The 21978-nt window shown below is 34.8% G+C and overlaps 3 protein-coding genes across 3 annotated transcripts in view; all 3 read left to right on the plus strand.

The window, feature by feature from the left end:
* The first annotated feature begins 888 nt into the window (after nt 1-888).
* LOC126722818 (uncharacterized) lies at nt 889-1575 on the plus strand. Its single transcript, XM_050425959.1, has 2 exons — nt 889-1215; nt 1258-1575. Exons 1-2 carry the CDS (start codon nt 889-891, stop codon nt 1573-1575), a joined length of 645 nt encoding a protein of 214 aa, XP_050281916.1.
* Nucleotides 1576-2936: 1361 nt separating this feature from the next.
* LOC126722819 (uncharacterized) lies at nt 2937-3671 on the plus strand. Its single transcript, XM_050425960.1, has one exon. It carries the CDS (start codon nt 2937-2939, stop codon nt 3669-3671), a length of 735 nt encoding a protein of 244 aa, XP_050281917.1.
* Nucleotides 3672-6698: 3027 nt separating this feature from the next.
* Nucleotides 6699-21978, plus strand: part of LOC126724118 (protein SRG1-like) — a 29429-nt gene continuing 14149 nt past the window's right edge. Inside the window, exon 1 of the mRNA XM_050428425.1 lies at nt 6699-6981. Coding sequence (XP_050284382.1) covers nt 6736-6981 — 246 coding nt within the window. The 5' untranslated portion in view covers nt 6699-6735. The remainder of the gene's footprint in view (nt 6982-21978) is intronic.

The following is a 21978-nucleotide window of genomic DNA, read 5'->3' on the forward strand; positions in this document are numbered from 1 at the left end:
TCCGTAGAGTTGGAGCTGCATATGATCGTGTTAGTACGTTCTACTAGAGGTAGCATTAGATTTAGGGTTAAATCTTTTGTAAACTTCAATTCTTTCTAATGGATTTGTTTATCTTGAGAATAGTTAGGTCAAATCTTCCCCAGGTTTTTACTTTGAAATTGTTTACTTCATTGGTTTTTCTGGGTAATCATATCGTTGTGTCTCATTCTTTTTTGCTGTGCATGATTTGAAATTTTGCTGTTTAACCTAGATCTTATAATCAACTTAAGTAACTACTTAGCTAATTCACTAGGTTTAAACAATCTGTTTTAAGGGGTTTAAACAAACAAAAAATATATTAATCCAAATCATGAAATATGAATTTATTGAATGGAGAAGAATTTTTTTTGAATTATAAAAAAATTATTGTTTTTATTTTTAAATAAAAAGGATTACTGAACTGTTTTTTTTTTTTAATCATGTTTTTGTTTCCTTTCGTTTAACAACAACGATGAGATTTTTTTCTTAAAAAAAAAAAAAAAACAACGATGTGATTTTTTTTTGGTTGTTGAAGAGAGAATGTGAATCTTAGTACGCGTACAACAATAATGTGAACACTAATTAGCTAGTCTTAGACAAGTCCTATACTTTATAGCCTATAGCTGAATATTAATATTCAATACTTCAATTCCTCGAAACTTTTTCTCTTCCTAGCGAAAGGTGGTCTCCCTCCTCTCCTAGGTCGTAGAATAGCCGTCCCTTCCTTGAAGGTGTCTTTGTACCTTGAGGTAACAAGCTTACCTCGAGGCTTTGTGGTTTTCCTTTTCCTTTGGGGTCGGGGAAACAGTTTTCTTTTTTTTTTCTTTTTTTTTTTTCTTCTATTTCGGCTATCTTTGTTTTGTTATTGGAATGGAGGAATTAACAAAATCATGGAGCTGCCTCACACTCTCAGATGTTGAAGGATCAAATCTTCAGATTAAGGAAGAGGAGGCGGTTACAGACTTTGTTCTTGCAGCCAAGTTCTTGACAAAGAGAGCACTAAACTTTGACGCTATCGCCAAAACGTTTACACCGCTTTGGAGATCAAAAAATGGTTTCAAAATAAAAAAGGAGGGTGACCAAGTTATCCTCTTCACTTTTGATAACAGAGAAGAGATTGATCAAATTCTCGAGGCTGAGTCGTGGAGTTTTGATAAACACCTAATGGTGCTGCAACGGTATGACAGGGAAACTGATGTTCTTGATATATAGTTTAACTGGATTACTTTTTGGGTACAGGTACATGACATTCCGATTCGGTTCAGGACAAGGAAGGTGGCTGAAAAAATTTGTGGGACGATTGGGACAGTACATGAACCAGCTGAGGGTACAATTACGGAGGGGGATGGATTCATTAGAGTTCGAGTAACAATTGACATGTCTCAACCTTTGAGTCGGGGGAGAGTAATTTCTTTGGAGAGTGGTAAAGAATTATGGGTATCGTTTAAGTACGAGAGGCTATCCAACCTATGCTATTGGTGTGGAAGTCTCATGCATGATGATAAAGACTACGAACTATGGATAGAAAGTGAAGGCACTCTTCCATTGGAATCTTAACAGTTTGGAGCTTGGATTCGGGCTCCTCCATTTGTGCAATCAAGAAGAACTACTATTTCAGTACCAGGATACTATGACAGGAAGAAGAAAGCCAAATCGGTACCATGCTCAATACCGGCCAAACAGCCTCCTGTGGTGGTTAGGCGGGAAGGATCATCACCGGAGATTATAAGACCAAATATGGAAAGTTAGGTTGCCATGGAAAGGGGTAATGACGTAGCAGATTTTCAGGAGCAAAATCAGGTCGGGGTGAATCGAAACTCCACAAATCACGGGCTTCAAATGGAATCAAACCCCTCACATGCAAGTGTGGAGATAAGGAGTGTATCTGTTGAGCAGTTTGGGGAGCAAATCAAGGAATTAGATCATGATATCCACAAATTTGACCCACCACCAGAGCTGTTCACCAAAAATATGTCATGCACGGGTAAGGAAAATGATTTTGAATCTTTGACAATTAATGAGATTTTTGAATTGGGCAAATCTCAGGCACATGGCCAGCCACTGGATCATTCAGTGCGCACACCACTCTCACATATACCCGATGTATCAAATATAACGGTAATGAACACAGCTACGTGGAGGCGCCAAAACAGAAGTACCACAGGGACAGATGTTATTATGGAAGACACAGTGGGTTCAAAGAGAAGTACAAGCAACATGGGGAGTCAACCTGAGTTACAGAAAAAGAGAAAAACTGTTTCCCAGGGGGGCAAGAACAACACGAAGATATTGGCGAAGGCTGAATCCCAGCCCTGCCAGAACCAATGAGTATAATATGTTGGAACTGTCGGGGGCTTGGGAACCAATGAACAGAAGACCAGCTCGCAGATATGGTGTGGGCAAAAGATCCCTCCGTCGTGTTCTTAGCCGAAACATGAACGGATGAAGCAAGGCTAACTCATATTCAAGATCGTTTGAAATTCAAAAATAAATTTGTAGCACCTAGAAGACATAAAGCAGGGGGGTTGGTGATCTATTGGAAGGAAGAGCTTGATCTAACAACTGGAACTTTTTCAAAGAACCACATAGATGCTACAATCAACAAAAATAAGACTGAGGAATGGAGATTCACCGGGTTTTATGGCGAGCCAGATACTCAACTTAGACATGAAGCTTGGGCACGACTATGGAGTTTGAAAAATTGAAGTGCAGCCCCATGGATTTGTGCGGGGGATTTTAATGATGTTGCAAAACAAGCAGAAAAATTGGGAGGGCGGATTAGACCTTATGGGCAGATGCAAGCGTTCTGGGACATCATAGATGAATGTGGCTTTATGGACTTAGGCTTTGTGGGGTCTAGGTTCACTTGGCATAAACACTTTGACAATTACACAGTATGGGAGAGACCGGACAGGGCAATGGCGACAAATGATTGGTTCTCAAAATTTCCGGATACAAAAATCTACCACCTAGACGTGACCACCTCTGATCATAAACCTTTATGGATTGTGCCGGAGGGGATGGAGTGCAAACAAAAGCGGCCGTTCAGGTTTGAAAAAATGTGGATGAGTGAGAGTGGATGTGGGGAAACCATTGAAGCGGTATGGCAGGGGTCATATTCAGATTCGGCTGGGAGGAAAATATTGAAGAAAATTGAAACATGTGGAACGGAATTGACTAAATGGAGCAAGAACAATTTTGGGAATGTCCAGAGAGAATTAGAAAAGAAGCGTAAATTGTTGGCTCAAGCTGAGAGGGTGGCAATTAATGGGGGATCGGTACACAGATTGAAGAAGCTTGAGCAGGAGATAAATTTGCTCATGGACCGGGAAGCAAAACTGTGGAGGCAGCGAGCAAAAGTCCAGTGGTTAAAAGATGGGGATCGTAACACCACTTTTTTCCACAGCAAAGCATCACAACGAACAAGAAAAAATTACATCAAGGGGCTGTATAATCATGAGGGGCAGTGGAATACACATCCTGGCCGAATTGCAGACACCATTCTACAGTTTTATCAAGAGTTGTTCACTACTTCTAGCCCGGATAGTTGTGAGGAAATTTTAGAGCAGATCCCACAGGTAGTATCTACGGATATGAACCAAGAATTAACTCGGGAATTCATGTCTGAGGAGGTTGAAATAGCTCTCAAATAGATGGCCCCATTGAAGTCATCGGGTCCGGACAGTATGCCGCCTTTTTTCTACCAAAATTATTGGTCCTTGGTCGGTAGTGACGTAATTGAAGCTATTTTATCATATTTAAATTTGGGTACCCTCCCTGATTTATTATGTCATTCCTTTATTACTTTAATCCCCAAAGTAAAAAATCCGAAATTTATCTCTCAATATCGCCCTATTTGTCTTAGCAATGTCTTGTACAGGATTTTCTCAAAAGTGCAGGCAAACAGATTGAAAAGAATCCTACCACATATTGTCTCTGAACAACAAAGCGCCTTTATGACGGACAGGTTGATCTCAGATAATATAATGGTGGCTTTTGAAACACTGCATTACATGAGAAATCATAGTTCAGGGAAGGTAGGCTATATGGCACTTAAACTGGATATGAGTAAAGCCTACGATAGGGTGGAGTGGCCATACATGGAGAAGTTGATGGAAAAAATGGGGTTTGATGATGTTTGGGTCCAACTTATGATGAAGTGCATTTCCTCAGCCACTTACTCGGTGTTGATTAATGGGGAGCCACATGGAAAAATCACACCAACTAGGGGGCTACGCCAGGGGGACCCTCTCTCCCCATATTTATTCTTACTATGTACTGAGGGATTTCATGGCCTACTTCGAAAGGCGGAGGCTGAGGGGGATATAAGGGGTGTATCGATTTGCCAAAATGGACCTAAACTAACACATCTCCTTTTTGCAGATGACAACCTTATTTTTTGCAGGTCTAAGACAGAGGAGTGTGCAAAGCTGTTGGAGATCCTTGCCACGTATGAAAGAGCATCAGGCCAACAAATCAATAGAGATAAAACAACTCTATTCTTTAGCAAATCCACATCTCAAGGAGTGCAGGATGCAATCAAAAATGCTCTTGGGGTTCCCGTTGTTCAACAATATGAGAAATACTTGGGCCTCCCTAGCTTTATTGGTAGAAAAAAGAAGGAAAGTTTTGATAACATTAAGCAGCAGGTTTGGAAGAAGCTCCAAGGATGGGAGGGGAAGCTTTTATCTCAAGCGGGAAGGGAAGTCTTGATCAAGGTAGTGGCCCAAGCGCTCCCTACGTATACCATGTCCTGTTTCAAGTTACCAAGTGGTTTGTGTCATGATATTGAAGCTTTAATCCGAAGGTTCTTTTGGGGACAAAGGGGGGATGGACGTAAAGTCCATTGGATAAGGTGGGATGATCTATGTAAGCTGAAGTCACAGGGGGGTTTAGGCTTTAAAGACTTGTCTCAGTTTAATGATGCTTTGCTTGCAAAACAAACATGGCGCTTGCTGCATGACAAAACTTCACTGTTCTATTGGGTGTTCAAGGCTAAATTCTTCCCCAACTGCTCGGTCATGGAAGCAGCCAACCCGAGTTTAGCCTCTTATGCCTGGAAAAGCATTATTAGAGGAAGGGAGGTAATTCGGAAAGGGGCAATTTGGAGAATAGGGGATGGGAAGTCAGTGGACATTTGGAGAGATAGGTGGCTGCCCCTCAAGCACTCGCCAAAAATTCTGTCACCAAGAAGGAACATGGGGTGTGAGGCGAAGGTATGCAGCTTCATTGATCAAGATCAGAGGTGCTGGAAGTTGGATGTATTAGAGACAAACCTTATGGCATTTGAAGCAGCTATGGTGCGCACGATACCTCTCTGTCACACAGACCAACCAGATGTATTAATTTGGCCACACAACCCGAATGGAGAGTACTCAGTAAAATCGGGTTACAAATTTCTACAACTAGAAGAGACACACAGCAGACCGGGGCAGTCAGATTATGAGAACTTGAAACCGCTTTGGCAGTCAATTTGGAACCTGACAGTACCGAGTCAGGTAAAGCACCTGGTTTGGAGAGCAGCAAAGAATTCACTACCTACGAAGATGAACTTGGTGAGGAGAAAAATTATCGCAGATGGATGTTGTGAAATTTGCCAAGGGCAACAAGAAGACGTGCTCCATGCACTTTATCAATGCCTGAAGCTTGAAGAACTATGGTCCCTAACGCCGTTATGGAATCATAGTAGCTTAAAGCAAAAGACCTCCTTTCTTGATCTTATTGGCAGTGTTTTTGCAGAGAATAGAGATCCGGCCTGTTTCTCTATGGTAGTATGGGCTTTGTGGAACAGAAGAAATAATCTTCGGCTTGGGAAAGCCAGTGGTACACTTGGACAGCTTTTCTCACAGGCCAAAGACAAAGTGAAGGAATTTACATTGCATAACACCACCACGACCTCAGCTATGAGAAGTATACCAGCATGTTGGACACCACCGGGTGAGGAGTATTACAAAGTAAACTTTGATGGGGCCCTGTTTCAGGCTGATGACTGTGCGGGGTTAGGAGTTGTAATACGGAATGGAGAAGGGCAGGTCATGGCGTCTCTTTCTCAGAACATCCCCCTTCCTTCGACGGTCATTGAAGTGGAGGCATTGGCAGCACGCAGAGCACTAATCCTAGCGCAGGAAACTGGTTTCACTAGAGTAGTGTTGGAGGGGGACTCTCAGACCCTCATCACTGCTCTCAAAACTGGTTCACACACTTTGGCTCACTTCGGACACATTGTTCAGGATATACGGTATTTAGCCTCTAGCTTTTCAGATGTAAGGTATTCACATGTACGTAGGCAATGCAATACGGTAGCTCACTCACTTGCGAGACGAGCAATCCTTTCCCCTTGTTTACAAGTCTGGATGGAAGATGTACCATCAGAACTTGCAGATGTAATTCAAGCTGACTTACAAAGCTATTGAGTAATAAAATGCACGGTATTGATTCTCAAAAAAAAAAAAAATTCCTCGAAACTTTTGGAGCAATTTTTTATTTTTATTTTTTGAGAAACACTTTTGGAGCAATTTATTCAACACGCGGGATTCTTAATATTCTCAAACCTCATTATGACACCAAAAGAGGTAATAAAAAAAAAGCCAAAAACAACACTCTTAATTTGTTAATAATTATCTTTGGTAAACTCTGAAGATATATAAAGGGCTTTGAGTGCTAAAACTAGTTGCCAAATATCCATTTTCATTAAACCAAACCAAAAGAGTCTGAGAAATGGCTTTGGCACCTTCAGAGAGCCTTGAATGGTCTCTACCAGTTCCAAGTGTTCAAGAGCTTGCAATCCAAAAGCTTGATAAGGTGCCACTTAGATATGTAAGGGATGACTTGGACCAGACTACTCCTTCCAATCCTTCTCTTCGTGTACCTTTGATTGATATGAACAAGTTGGTCAACCCAGAATTCCGTGAAAAAGAGCTCCAAAAGCTTCGCTTTGCATGTCAAGAATGGGGAGTTTTCCAGGTAATTAATACAAAAAACATTAGGCAGTACTTCTTTTTTGTTGTTGTTGTTTCTTCTTCTTATAATACAAGAACATTAGGCACTATATATTGCTTTTCCTTCATTTTCCTTCACCACCTTAGCATGCCTGTATATGGCTTTTGTAGTTCATATACTAATGAAACTCTTCCTATTGATCAAAATTCACCTTTCATAATTGCACTTCCTCTTTCTTCTTCTCTTATCTTTATTCTCCAAATCATTTACTAATTAATGAGATTCAAAAGACCATACTTTCTTCTTAAAACAACTTTATCTATGATATGAACTAAAACCAATAACTTATAATCTTTTTGGGTTTCAGTTAGTTTAATTGATAAAGTAGCTAATGGTTGAATTAGAGATTTGAGATTCAATCTCCGCTTACATTAAAAATCGATTGGTATCTGGGTCTGATGATAAAAAACTATCGTCAATATTGAATAATGGATACTATAGGTTGAAACTCTTAAAAAAAAAAAAAAAAAAAAAACTTATAGTCTTCAACAGCTCTTGAAGACAAATACGATGTACAACAAAGTGGTAATAATTAATTGTGACATATCTATGTGGCTAAAATAGATTACATTTGTTTTCATGTGCAGAGTTCATGTTACAGTTCATTAAGATGCAATCTCATTAGTTATATTATTATTCTTTGTTTTACATACATACATACATACATACATACATATATATATATATATATATATATAGCTAATTAATGAGCTGGTTTTTAATGAGACGCAATAATTTATACTTGTGTTACAATTATGTCTACTTAAATTAAGTGTGAACAACCAGTACTCATCTGGTTATGGTTTTGAACAAATAATCATAAATTATAAGGTAACACGCAAAATAAATCTTTCTTAATAGAGTAAATTAGTTGACCAATTACATAATTTCAAAATTCAATGTCGTGTACTTTAGGATATTACTAAACAACTGAGAAAGCAGTTCCTCGTGAACCATACATGCATAAAGTCTAATTTATAAAATAATAAAATATTTTGCCATTTTTTTTTTTTTTTCTTCTAAATGAAGTAATAGGTTATAGATTAAAAAAAAAAAAAACACCGTCATGCCTGCATGACGAGTAAGGATAGAAGAGAAAATTCCAGTCAAGAAGATATATATGATAGAGACAAGCCAAATTTTCTGTGCAGCTATCTTGACCCACTGAGAATAATTCAATTAACAACATTATTATGCAGTATTTTTTTTAATGTTGTAGCGTTAAATTGAAGGGAGAGTGTTTTGAAAGTATTTTTTTAAGGAAATTTTTATTGCCCTTTGACCAATAGTTTTTCATATTTTTCTAAAAAGGAAATAAAAAAATAAAAAAAGAGAGAGTAAAATTGTTTGAATAGACAAGGAATGCATTCATGACACGAATGTCTTCTAATTGACAATTTGTTAGCCAAAAGTCCATAACGTTTGCCAAGACAATACGACTTTTTGTCCCCTTCATTTATGCTAATTTGATTTTTCAATAAAGTCAAAAAGAATCGAAAGCTTGTTGGCTGAGTCAAAATTGATTACTTCATAGTATTACTATTATGAGGGGTAATTATTTAGTAAGCACGACCTGTGAAGGTGTTTTAGTGGTAAGAAGTCTACTAATTCTTTACCGTTTGTGTCTAAAGTTGAGAGTTCAAACATTGATACGCTCCATTAATTGTGTGGATATATAATCCCACATCATTTATTAATAAGGTTCAAGTGAATCACTGAATTGGAGTGTCGGAGACAATAAACTCATAAGCAAGTTCTTTTATTTTTTGTTCAATTAAAAAAATAAGAGGTCTGGTACAAAAATAAAACAAAATAATTAGAGTAATATTTCTTCCTTTTATATACTAACTAGTAAGAGATGTCAATATGGTGAGACCCACAATGTGTTACATGTGTAATGCATTTCTAGTCCAATCATATATGATGATGTTTAATGGGGTTGAAACAACGTATGTACTAATCATTACTAAACTTTAAACATGATTCAGTAGTTTTTTTATTCCTCAATCTTGCAGATAATAAACCATGGAGTTATTGATGAATCACTAAGCAAAACGAGACAGCAAGTTCAAGAGTTTTTTGACCTTCCTTTGCAAGAGAAGAAACGCTGGGCTCAAAAACCAGGTAGTCTCGAAGGTTATGGTCAGGCATTTGTGACTTCAGAGGAACAAAAGTTGGAGTGGAATGACATGATCTTCCTCAAAACTCTTCCCCTTCAAGATAGAAGTTTGAATTTCTGGCCAGAAAACCCTTAAGAGTTCAGGTAAATTCTAACTGATCGAGTCATAAGATTGACCAATTGATATACATACACGTATGATTCATACATATAGATATAGACACCTAACAATATGCTCATATGATGGGATGCTAGCTTAAGCATAACTTTATCGAAGTCAACATGAGTGAGGTGGATTTTTTTTCCCAAAGTATAAGAATAATATAAGATAAGAATACAAAATCATTGTCCATAGTATTAACGGTATTCCTAAAATATCTAGGATATTCTAACATAGAAGGTCTTTTATTTATTTTATATATGTTGAAGATATGGTAGGATTGGACTCCATAATAATTACACTTTACGAGTGATTTTTTTTTTCAGTGTAGGTGAAATTTAAATTCAGTTTCTTATTCAATTATAAGAGATTTTACATGCCAATCTAAGTGGAACTCATAATAATAAATAATCCTCTTATTCATTATTCATATGAATTCTATGTACTCTCATATTTTTGAGTTTGGAAAAGTACTTAACATTTTTTTTTTCTTTTCTGGAGTATAATTTGTTTTTTTCTTCCCAATTTGGTGTGAATTTTAGAAAAACTCTGGAATCTTATTCTGAAGATATGAGGAATGTGGCTGTTTCTATTGTAAGGTTCATAACCATGGGGCTTGGACTTGAGGCTCAAAAATTTGGTGACACTTATAAAGAAGGAATGTACCAAATAAGGATGAATTGCTATCCACCTTGTCCTGAACCTGAACGTGTTATTGGGCTTAATCCACATGCTGACATCTCCGGGATAACTCTCTTACTTGAGTGTGGCGACATGGCAGGATTGCAGGTTTTAAAAGATGAACACTGGGTTAATGTTGAACCTGTCAAAGGTGCCATGGTTGTAAACCTTGGCCATGTCATGGAGGTAAATATCATGACTTAAATGTTAATATTTGTTAGAATGTCATAGCAATACCGTAGATATATACCGTTAACTATGATTTTTATAATGTATAATATCACTTTAGTTTTCTGAAAATCTAATGTGAGTTATAGTGTAAATTCCCTTCTTGTTAAATAAATGACTACTTCCTTGAAATACATAACCACACCCGAATTATTTGAAGATAACAGACTATAAGATTGCAGTAGAAAAAGTACAAATGCAAGGAAAACATATTTAACAAACTTATAGCATTTACTTTGATCATGCAGATTATAAGCAATGGAAATTACAAAGCCCCAGATCATAGAGCAGTGGTGAACAATTCAAAACAAAGGCTGTCAATCGTTACTTTCTGCTATCCCAATTCATCAGTGGATATTGGACCAGCTGAGAAGCTTATCAAGCCAGGAAGCCCACCTGTATACAAGACCCTAACAAATGCAGAGTATTTTCATAGCTTTAACAATCGAAAGCTTGAAGATTCATTCATTGACAGCTTGAAAATCTAATTGTCATAAATTGGGCATTTAATCTAAGAGGCCAGTTGGCCCTTCAGCTCAAGTTGTAACATTTAAGTAATGGGGTAGTAGTGAGGAATAAACTTCTATACTAGATAACTTGTGCAACAGCTTTCAGATTTTGGTTATTTTGGCAAAAAGATTAGGCGTGCAATGCATGCAATATATTTTCAACTTAGGATATGGAAATTGCGAGGAAAAAAATAAAAAAAATAAAGAAAGAACAAAGAAATCTGTTTGATATTTATTAATATACTTTGCCAGATAGATTGATGTGTCTGAAATAGATCCCATGTTCTACAATACTATTGATTTTTCACCCAACACCATCATTCTTCTACAATTCACTTTCTTTCAAAAGCTTCACAATATAATGATGTACATTTCTCTATTTCCCCCCCTCTCCAAATGAAAAATCAAGGAAAAAGAAATTTGACATATGATAAAATAGTTATAAAAAGTACTTGAATATCTTTAGAAACAAAAGGAAAAAAAAAATTACAAAAAAGAATAATAAAATCTAAAGACAAAAAATTACAAATATAAAACCATTACAAGATTAACATTCTTTTTCTCTACTATATGTCCTGAAAAAAAAAAGAAAAAAAAAAGAGGCTCAAAGTATTTAAAGCATCAAAGCCAAAAGCATGCTTAAAAGCACTTTTAGCCTAAATTTATTAGTTTATTAATAAACCTCCGTGCCCATCAATTTGTCCATAACTCAGCCGAATCCAACTCAGATTATAAAATTCTCACGATTTAAGTTATTAATTAGGAGTTCGACTTGGTCAACTAGTGATGCTTTGCTTTGTCCAACTTTGAGGCACATTATAATTTACTTTTATGTATGAATTGGTCTGTAGGGAGGATATGAGAAAGATCACAGACATATGGATCCAAGTCCCATGCAATACCCAGGTCATTGCACGGGATGCAATACCAATGAATCACTAGGAGCAAAAGTTAAGAAGTTTAACTTCTCTTCAATTGTCCGATCAGGAAAAAACTAGTAACTTTTTAAGTTTCTACCTTTCATTTTTTCTTTTTAATGGATAATTAGGGAGTTAACTTTGTAATTTTTGCTCCTAACCGTCTATATAAGGTATGGTCATTGCATGGGATAAAGATCCTAGACTCATGCTTGTAACTAGTTATTGTGAAGGGTGAAGATCTCTAATGTTGTCAAATTGTTATTCATGGTCTCTTTTTTATTATTTATTTAATGTTTTATAATAGTTATATATATTCATGGTCTCCAGGACCTAGAGTTTATCAATTGTGTTTTTTAATTATTTATTTATAATAGTTATTCAAGGTCTCTAGGACCTAGAGTCTATAAAAATGAGATTTTCAGGCTATTAATGAATAAAATTTCAAGCTTTCGATTGAAAAAGCTATGAAAATACTCTTTATTTGTAAGAGTCTTGTATGCAGGTGGGCTTCCTGACTTGATAAGCTTCTCAGTTGGTCCAATATGCACTAATGAATTGGGATAGTAGAAAGTAATGATTGACAGTCTTTGCTTTGACTTGTTCACCACTGTTCTCTTTGATATGGGGCTGTGTAACTCCCATTGCTCATAATTGATGTAGGACACAATTTATTATTTAATTATTGTAATTTATTATTTTTGGTATTTTTATGTAAAAAAAACGTTATTTTAGGTTTAAGTGATTTATTTCTTTGTTTTTAGGTGTATTTAATGCTTTTTAGATCAAATTTGATTCATGTTATGGTTAGGTATCAATTAGGAGTTATTTTAGATTATATTTTCTTGTCCGTCAAGTTTTAAGGAGCCCTTAAATAGGCCCCTGAGTCTGTAAACGTTTTTCATAGTTTATTATCAATAAAAATTTAGACTTGTGTCTATTGTGTTTTCTGGTGGATTTCAAACCTATCACCTTGTGGATTCAAAGAACCCCTCGTGGATTTGAGGTTTATTACCAGGAACTAACAGTTTAGTTTCTGTTCCATCAAGAGAGCATTACGTGACGTACAACAAGCACTCACAAATATCTATGCTAGGATGGCGCCGTTGAAGAATGGAAACAATAGGGATAACTGCAACGGAGACATAACTCACGGGCAACCTATTGGTAAGCAAATTTCATATAGACCTTATAAGAGAATTGCAAGTTTTAATGGTTATTTTTTAAAAGAAGATTTTCTTGATTGGTTACTTGATCTAGAGAATTTATTTGACTATGAGAATATTTGTTATGAGAGAATAGTTGGACTTACTTTGTATAAACTTAGTAAGTATGCCTTATGTTGGTGGGAACGAGTACAATCTGATAGAATCCGACAAGGTAAAGACAAAATTCGATCATGGCCAAGGATGAAAAAGATGCTTGCTATCAAATTTTATCCTTTGGATTGTGAAGAAATCTTGTTGTATACAATACAAGATTATTATTGGCCAAGAAGTTCATACTTGAATTATTTTGAAGAGCCAAATATTCCTTTGTTAAAGGAAGAATTACATGTTAAGGAAAATATCGTTCTTGAAGAAAATATAGAGATTTCTGAGGAAATTAATGAAGGCCTTATTATAGAAGAAGAATCTTGAGGTTGAGATAGTAGAGACCATTAAAGAAGAAATTATAGAGGAAGTTGTCAACGATCTCGATGAAATCAAGTTAGATGATTGCAACATTCAAACTCCTATTATTTTATTGGAAGACACCGAAACAAAGTTTATTGATTTTATTGGGGTGGAAAGATTTGATTTGATCATTGACTCTTATTTGGTGAATATTGTCAATTACATGAAGATCAAGGGAGTAGAAGTTCAAGTTGCCCAATTAATGACTTTCAAGTTTGGCAAGAAGACAAAGAAGATGAAGTATTCAAAGTCTTTGTTCTCTTGGCATGGGAGATTTCAGATTTCAAAGATGAACTCGAGGACGAGTTTGTTTCAAGTGGAGGGGTCTGATGTAGGACACAATTTATTATTTAATTATTGTAATTTATTATTTTTGGTATTTTTATGTAAAAAAAACGTTATTTTAGGTTTATGTAATTTATTTCCTTGTTTTTAGGTGCATTTAATGCTTTTTAGGTCAAATTTGATTCTTCTTATGGTTAGGTATCAATTAGGAGTTATTTTAGATTATATTTTCTTATCTATCAAGTTTTAAGGAGCCCTTAAATAGGCCCCTTAGTCTGTAAACGTTTTTCATAGTTTATTATCAATAAAAATTTAGACTTGCATGTATCTATTATGTTCTCTGGTGGATTCCAGACTTATCACTTTGTGGATTCAAGGAACCCCTCGTGGATTCGAGGTTTACTACCAGGAACTAACAGTTTAGTTTCTATTCCATCAAGAGAGCATCGCGTGTGCTTTCTTCAGGCTTCCGCGACATCAATAATCTGCAGACTCAAGTGAATGCCATGAATTTGTTAACAATGTTTACCTTGCATATGTCAATGCAGTTCTACTTTTTCTGCTGCAATTTTATTGTCTATTATATTAAATTATATTAAGGTGTGGTTATGTGTTTTATCTTTTAAAATAAAATATTTTATTCAACGACAAGAGACTTTATCAATTAATTGTAGAAACATATCATTCATAATTTTTTTAAAATTAAATCATAGTTTGCTAGGACGTTCTAACCAATAGTAACATGTAACTTATAGTATTTACCTCCATGACATGGCAAGGTTTACAACAATTGCACCATTGACAGGTTCAACATTAACCCAGTGTTCATCTTTCAAAATCTGCAATCCTGGCGTGTTGCCGCACTCAAGTAAGAGAGTTATCCCGGAGTTGTTTGTATGCGGATTAACCCCAATGACACGCTCAGGACAAGGAGGATAGCAATTCATCCTTACATCGTACGTTCCTTCTTTGTATGTGTCAGGGAATTTTTGAGCCTCAAGTCCAAGTTCCATGGCTATGAACCTTACAACAGAAACCGCTACCTTCCTCATATCTCCAAAATAAGTTTCCATAGATTTTCCAATACACACAAAATTGGAAAAATTTATATAACACTAGAAAAAAGAGGGAAAAAACTTTAATATTTAATTTTCTCCTAACTCTAAAATGAGAGTACGTAGTATCATTAGAATAATGAATAAGAGGACTAATATTTATTCATTAAAAAAAAAAAATGAATAAGAGGACTAATATTTATTCATTAAATTAAAAAAAAAGATGACTATTTAGTATTTACTATCATGTGGGTTACATTTAGTTCGACAGGTAAAATTTCTAATAATATATATCACAACTTTACTCAAAATATTCAAATCTTGTTTATCCGTTTGGATTTAAATTTTTTTTTTTAGTCTTTCTCTTTTGCAAAATAATCTAACTTTTAACATTTTAGAAATACACCAGTTTTTAACTTTTTGTCACCTATTTAATATAAAAATTACTAAAAACAATGTATTTTAATTATCGCTGTGCAAATAAATTACCAAAAATAACTAAAAGTCAAACGCACTTCAAAGAAACATTGGCCAAATTCTGATACCATAATAAAAATAAGAAAAGTTGTGTTGCACCAAACCTTTAAAAATGATTGCTAAATACTCAGTTGACCCAAGTGGAAAGTTACAAGATATAGAGCATGTCTGCTTCAAGATAATAATCCTCGAATCCAAAAGGAGAATTTTAGAATCCACTAGAAAATATAGGAGAAACCTCTCTAAAATGTTATGAATGAGAAAAACTTTATTCTGAATTGAATATCTGATTATAGACTTGTAGGCTAATTTAAAGGCTCTATTAAACTTAATTGATACGAAAAAATATTCTAAAAGAAATCCTAATTGATATCCTACAATAATAAAACCCCAATTTGACTAAAAAACTATTTAAATCAGCTAAAATCAAGGAAATGACAACCCTAAACCAAAATATTTGAAAATTAGATGAAAATAGACGTACAAAGTTGCCTGCTATCATCTAGCATAAATGGTCACAGGTATGGGCAATGAAAACTCGAGATGAGTTAATTTAATTTTTTAATGAAGGGGGAGAAGAAGTAAAAATGGGGGCACATAAACTTCAATCACTCCCTCAAGCATTTTTGTGACCCTTTTCATTGAGGGCCTCAGTAAAGGATCTTCTTGAATACACCAAATCGCCACAATCACAAGCCTATCTAGCTTCTTCATGTCATTTCTTGCCTCCTCATCATTTTCTATCAACTTCTCTAATTTTTTTTTTTTTTTTTTTTATCTTTGTAGCATTCATAAGCCCAATCTATCAATGCCTCCTCTTCTCCCAACGCAAACGAAACACTAGGCTTGCAACAAATGATCTCTAGCAACATCACACCAAAACTGTAAACATCAACCTTAACTGAAATGGATGCTTTTCTAAACCATTCAGTGCAAAGTATTTAATTGTCCCTATTATTGCTGTACGAGCTACTCGAGTTTGTTCTGCCAACAAAAGCTTTGCTAATCCAAAATCAGCAATCTCTGGCGTAAAGTACTCGTCCCAGAGTATGTTTTGAGGCTTTATGTCATAGTACTGGATGATTTGGGTGTTGCACTCTTCATGCAAGTATATTAGGCCTCGTGCTATTCCAAAAACAATTTGCACTCTTTGGTTCCAAAGAGAAAGCTAGCTAAAGAGCCATTACTCATGTACTCATATACTAGAAGCCGGTGCTTCCCCTCATCACAATAACTGAGCAAACGAACTAAATTCTTGTGATGAGTCTAACCGATCGCGCTCACTTCTGTTTTGAATTCCTTCTCACCTTCTTCTACCACCTTACCTAACCTCTTGACTGCAACAAAACTTTTAGAATCTGATGGAAGGACCCCTTTATAAACAGTTCTGAAAGCACCTTTTCCCACTGTTTGCTTGAAGCCCCTGGTTGCTTCTTCGAGCTCTTTATATGTATAGCTTCTCACATTTGTTGCAAGTGTGCTATCAATATTCCATCGCGAATTCAGCCTTTTGCGGTAGAAGTAGATAAAAGCCACAATACTAGCTATGAAGAATAGGATATTAAGATATGCAGAGCTGCCAAGGAGTAGTGCCAAGACAACTACCATAGACTGGTCTTTCTTATCTGAACCTATATTTTCCTTGATGAGAACTATGCTAGTATTACTTTCGCGATATCTTCCATTGGATAGAGGAAACTTCTTCTTCCAACATGCATTTTCGTCACCTTCATTAATGACCACAACACACAAGCAATCGTCAAGGCATATACACTGTTTCTCATCAATCCCTCTAACAAGGCCGTAATCTGAGAACGGCCACTGCACATTTAGAACCTGTTTAAACTGTACATGATCTTTTTTCTGGTTTCCATTGTCAGGGGCGGCGGCTCTACATAGGTGACCTGAAAAAAAAAACCAATTATTATGTATAACTTTTAAAAATTTATGATTTTTTTATCTTAAAAAAAACCCTGTGACCACCCTAAACTTTTTTTAGGCACATCATAATTAAATTTTGGACAAAATTTGGCAATAAGCATGATTGTAGACAAAGGCTACAACTTTATTTAATATATTTTTTTATTGAATATGAATTTTAAGAAATTTATCATTTAATTATATTTTCTTCTTAAATCCTTCATACTTGCAACATTTCAAGAAGATAAAAGATCAATAACTATGTCCTCAATCAAATATTTAAATTTCGAGTTTTTGTAGTCTAAAATTATACATAAAAAATAATTTTATGGATCAAATGGCAAATAACATCTGATTGACATGATATTTTAATGTGTTTTAAGAATATAGAGAACATGTAATTTATCGATTAGATTTTCAAAATATGTAACAATATTAATTCATTTAATGAGAGTGGCTACAACAAAGTTTGTAGCCAAATTTTGTTCTTAAACTTTGGTTCCCTTAACAATATATTAGGTCCTTACAAATAAAAAGAAAAAGTTTAAGAAAAATTTTATTTAACTAAATTTTTGAAGAGATGTAATTTGCAACATTAATAATGAGACTATTATGTAACGATTTCAAAATAAAAAAATTTATAGAAGGAAATTGTAAGATTTTATGTATTTATGTGTGTATATATATATATATATATTTTTGTCAATGTATGAAATTCTTTTTTTATTAGATTTTATATAATATAAGTTTTTTAATAACCACAATCCAAATTTTTTTTGGAGCCGCCCATTGTGGCAGCTGGGCAATAGAAAATCTGGTTTACATCGTACCACTTTGTTGGGTTGGTCCAAGGGAGAAAATCCAGCAGGACATGAGCAAAATGCTGGCCCATTTGAATTCCTTAGGGTCCTTTGGGTCCACAGAACCCACCTCCAGCAGCTACAGCATCAATTAATGTACCACAAATATCATTGGGAATGCTATGCACTTCAATCCATGATGAAGAACAGCTCTCATTCCCCCCACTTGGGGCGTCCCCATTTCTAGGGTGTTTGTATACTCTGAAGCTTCCATCAACATCAATTCTAGCCATGTGGTAGAAAGTTTCTTTTGAGCCTGGATCTTCCTTGGTAAGGTTGTAGATGTTGGTTGATTTGTTCGCATCTTGGATAACCATGTATCCGGCCTCAGTAAAGTTCAATATTGATCCCCGTTGCAGTGTTGTGATGGCAAAATAAACTCTCTCATTGTTTTCAGACAACAAATAAGAAAGTGCCAAATTGCCATCCTGCTGTAAACAAAGCTTGAAGCGGCCATCAGAATAGTTTGTACGTCTCAGATTCTCGAGACCTGAGTGTGGTTTTCATGTACAGTATTTGGCCAGGCAAGATTGTATCAGTAGGCTCTTTGAAGCTTTCCCATATAGAATTATACTGCTCATCTAAAATCACCAAGTTCCCATTGTCCAGTATAGCCGCACAACTGGATTTGGAACCGTTCCTTGGAGCTTTCCATAACTCTTTGCCTTGAGGATCATTGAGAACAAACTCATTGTTGCTAGACAGCTTCAGTTCAGAACCTTGTGTTGCTGGTTCAGACCAGACTATGGTTGGGACTCTTGTTCTGTTAAACCAAACAGCAAGCAAATATTGATTCTCTTTCTCATTGATTTTAATACGGCGGAATCCAAAGGCAAATTCACCTGAGCGCGACATGAATAATGGATTAATTTCTTGCTCTGTAACTAAAGCAGGTGATTTCAGCAATATGTTACAGTCATCTTTGGTGTAGGTGAAAACAGTGGGAAGGAGAGGAAGAAGCAGAAGTATAAGCAAGCAAAGTAAACAAAAATGAGCAAGTGTTGAAGTAGCCATTGCAATGGTTATGGCTTATGGGTTTATGAGGTAGGAAGAACCAATGACAACCTTTATATAGAAGAAAATGTTTACTAGGTTTTAAACTTGCTTTTCTAAGCAGTTGTTCTGTCATTTTTTATGGTCTGTCTTTTCAGATATTTGGATAGACTAACATCAAATTGTTTTGGAAAAGACAAACTAATAATACTAGCCACTAGAATAAGCATGAATACTTCAACTAGTAGCAAATTAATTGCTTCTAAATAATTAGTTATTATTACATAGACAGAAAAACACTCATTTTAGTATGCATTTGAATGAGAGTTGTGATTTTGTATCTTTTATCTAATAGTGTATTATCTTAAATAACGTGATACGACCAACCATACTTTTATATTTTATAATATTTAATTTAAACTAAAAAAAAAAAAAAAATATATGCAATTTGATTGAAATGGAGAGAATTGTAATCCTCTAATTTATGTTTCGAATTGAATATTAAGATATGCACCAAGCGTCTGGCATAGGCTTACAGTGCAATGGAGGTTGAAGCAATGGCGGTGGCGACGGCTTTGGAATTTGCTAGTGAGCTGGGTGTGAGGCGGGCTATCCTTGAGGGGGACTCCCTGGCTGTTATGAAAGCTTTGCGTGAGGATGAACAACCATTATCCCCAACAGGTCTGCTACTGAAGGATGTGAGATTTTTTTCTCAAAGTTTTGAAGAATTGCTTTACTCTCATACTAAAAGAGAAGGCAACTTTGTAGCGTATAGTTTGGCTAGATATGCTAATAGCATACCAGATTTTTTAGTGTGGATGGAGGATGTTTCAACATGCATTCAGTCTTTTGTACAAGCTGATTTGACTTATGTGCATTAATAATATTTACACTTTTCACTCTAAAAAAAAAAAAGGATATGTACATAAAATATTGATATATCTCAATTAAGAGTAATTAAAGTATTTATATTGTATCATATCTTAGATTTTTGAGAATTGATGTATTCTCGTGAATTCGACTACCACGTATCGGCATTTACTATTTTGATGCTTAAAATTGTATGAGTTTTCCATTTTAGCTGATTTCTAGAATCATGTCAATTCCACATGGTTCACTGACTTTATTAATTTCTGGCATTGTCCTCTCTCTCTCTCTCTCACTAACTGCGGTCTCTACGCTCTCTATCTTCATTGGCCTGAGATGCATTTTCGCAACACAAGTGTACCCTTGATTGATATGGACAATTTGGTCAACCCAGAGTTCCATGAAAAAGAGCTCCAAAAGCTTTAATTAATACAAAAACATTAGGCAGTATTTTTTTATTTTATTTTATTTTATAATACAAGAACATTAGGCAATATATGTTGCTATTATTTCATTTTCCATCATCACCTTAGAAAAAGATTGACCCTGGAGATATTTTTCTTAGAGATTTCTTATGGGTTGGGTTTAAGTTACACATGATGTAACTCTAAATAATATTACATCAATAATTTCTTTTAATAGGATGCCAATTTTAACAAATCCACCGTTGAATTACATTATATTCGTATATTCTCCATACTTGCAAAATTTCAAGGTGATCAAATATCAATAGCTATGTCATCAATCAATTGTTTAAATTCAAGTTTTTATAGTTTAAAATAATACATAAAAAATGTGTTTATGAATTACACATGGTGTAACTCTAAATAATGTTACACCAATCATTATTTTTTAATAGGATGCCAATTTTAACAAATCTACCATTGGATTACATTATCTTCGTATATTCTCCATGCTTGCAAAATTTCAAGGTGATCAAATATCAATAGCCATGTCATCAATCAATTGTTTAAATTCAAGTTTTTGTAGTTTAAAATAATATATAAAAAATGTGTTTATGAATGAAATGGTAAGTAACATCCGATTAGCATGAAAATTGGCAAGCATGTCAAAAATATATAGAACATGTAATCCAATGGTAAGATTTCCAAAATATGAATTCAATAACAAAGTGTAACTTGAACCTAACCCTCTCTCTCTCTCTCTCTCTCTCTCTCTCTCTCTCTCTCTCTCTCTCTCTCTCTACAAAGGAACTTTGACTTGTCTTTTTTTTTTTTTTTTGAATGAAATCTCTTTCATATGCTGTAATTCATACATATCTTGATTAGAATTTTTTTTATATATATCCTCATCCATCATGCATTTTTTTATATATATCCTCATCCATAATATGTGTTTTTATTCATTCCTTCATTTAAAAAAGAAAAAAGAAAAAAAAAAAAGAGAGAAAAGAAATCTAATTAATTAGCTGTGCAGACTGCATAGTTCATGTTACAGTTCTTTAAGATGCAGTCCCATTATATTATCATTCTTTTGTTTGTTTTCCATGTATCTAATTAATTAGCTAGTTGATGAAACGCTATAATTATACTAGTGTTACAATTATGTCGGCTTAAATTAAGGGTGAACAACCATTTGTCTGGTTACGGTTTTGACTTTTGAGCTAGTAATCATAAATTATAAGATAACATGCAAAATAAATATTTCTTAATGGAGTAAGTTAGTTGACTAATTACAAACGTAATTTCAATGTACACTGCCAGTTTAGGTATTGCTAAACATTTTTCACCACTGCTGTCTTTGATATGGGGCTGTGTAACTCCCATTGCTCATAATCTGCAGGATCAAGTGAATGCCATGAATTTGTTAACAATGTTTACCTTGCATATGTCAATGCAGTTCTACTTTTTCTATTGCAATTTTATTGTCTATTACTCCCTCCGTCTCATTTTGTTTGTCCTTTATTCCATTTTGGAATATCCCAAAATATTATCCTGTTTCTAAAAATAAAAGTCATTAATTTACTAATATTCCTATTATACCCTTATTTTATTTTCTAAAAATAATAATTCAATTTTTTGATAAATTTATTTAAGGGTGGTTTTGGAAACTTATACATTTTTAAAAAGTAGACAAAACAATAAATGATGCTCCTTTAAAAAGTTTGATTTTTCAAATAGGGTAAACAAAGTGGGACGGAGGGAGTATATTCAATTTTCTAGGTGTGGTTATATCAATTAAGATGAAATACTT

This window comes from Quercus robur, chromosome 4 (assembly GCF_932294415.1).
Source record: "Quercus robur chromosome 4, dhQueRobu3.1, whole genome shotgun sequence".
NCBI lineage: Eukaryota > Viridiplantae > Streptophyta > Magnoliopsida > Fagales > Fagaceae > Quercus > Quercus robur.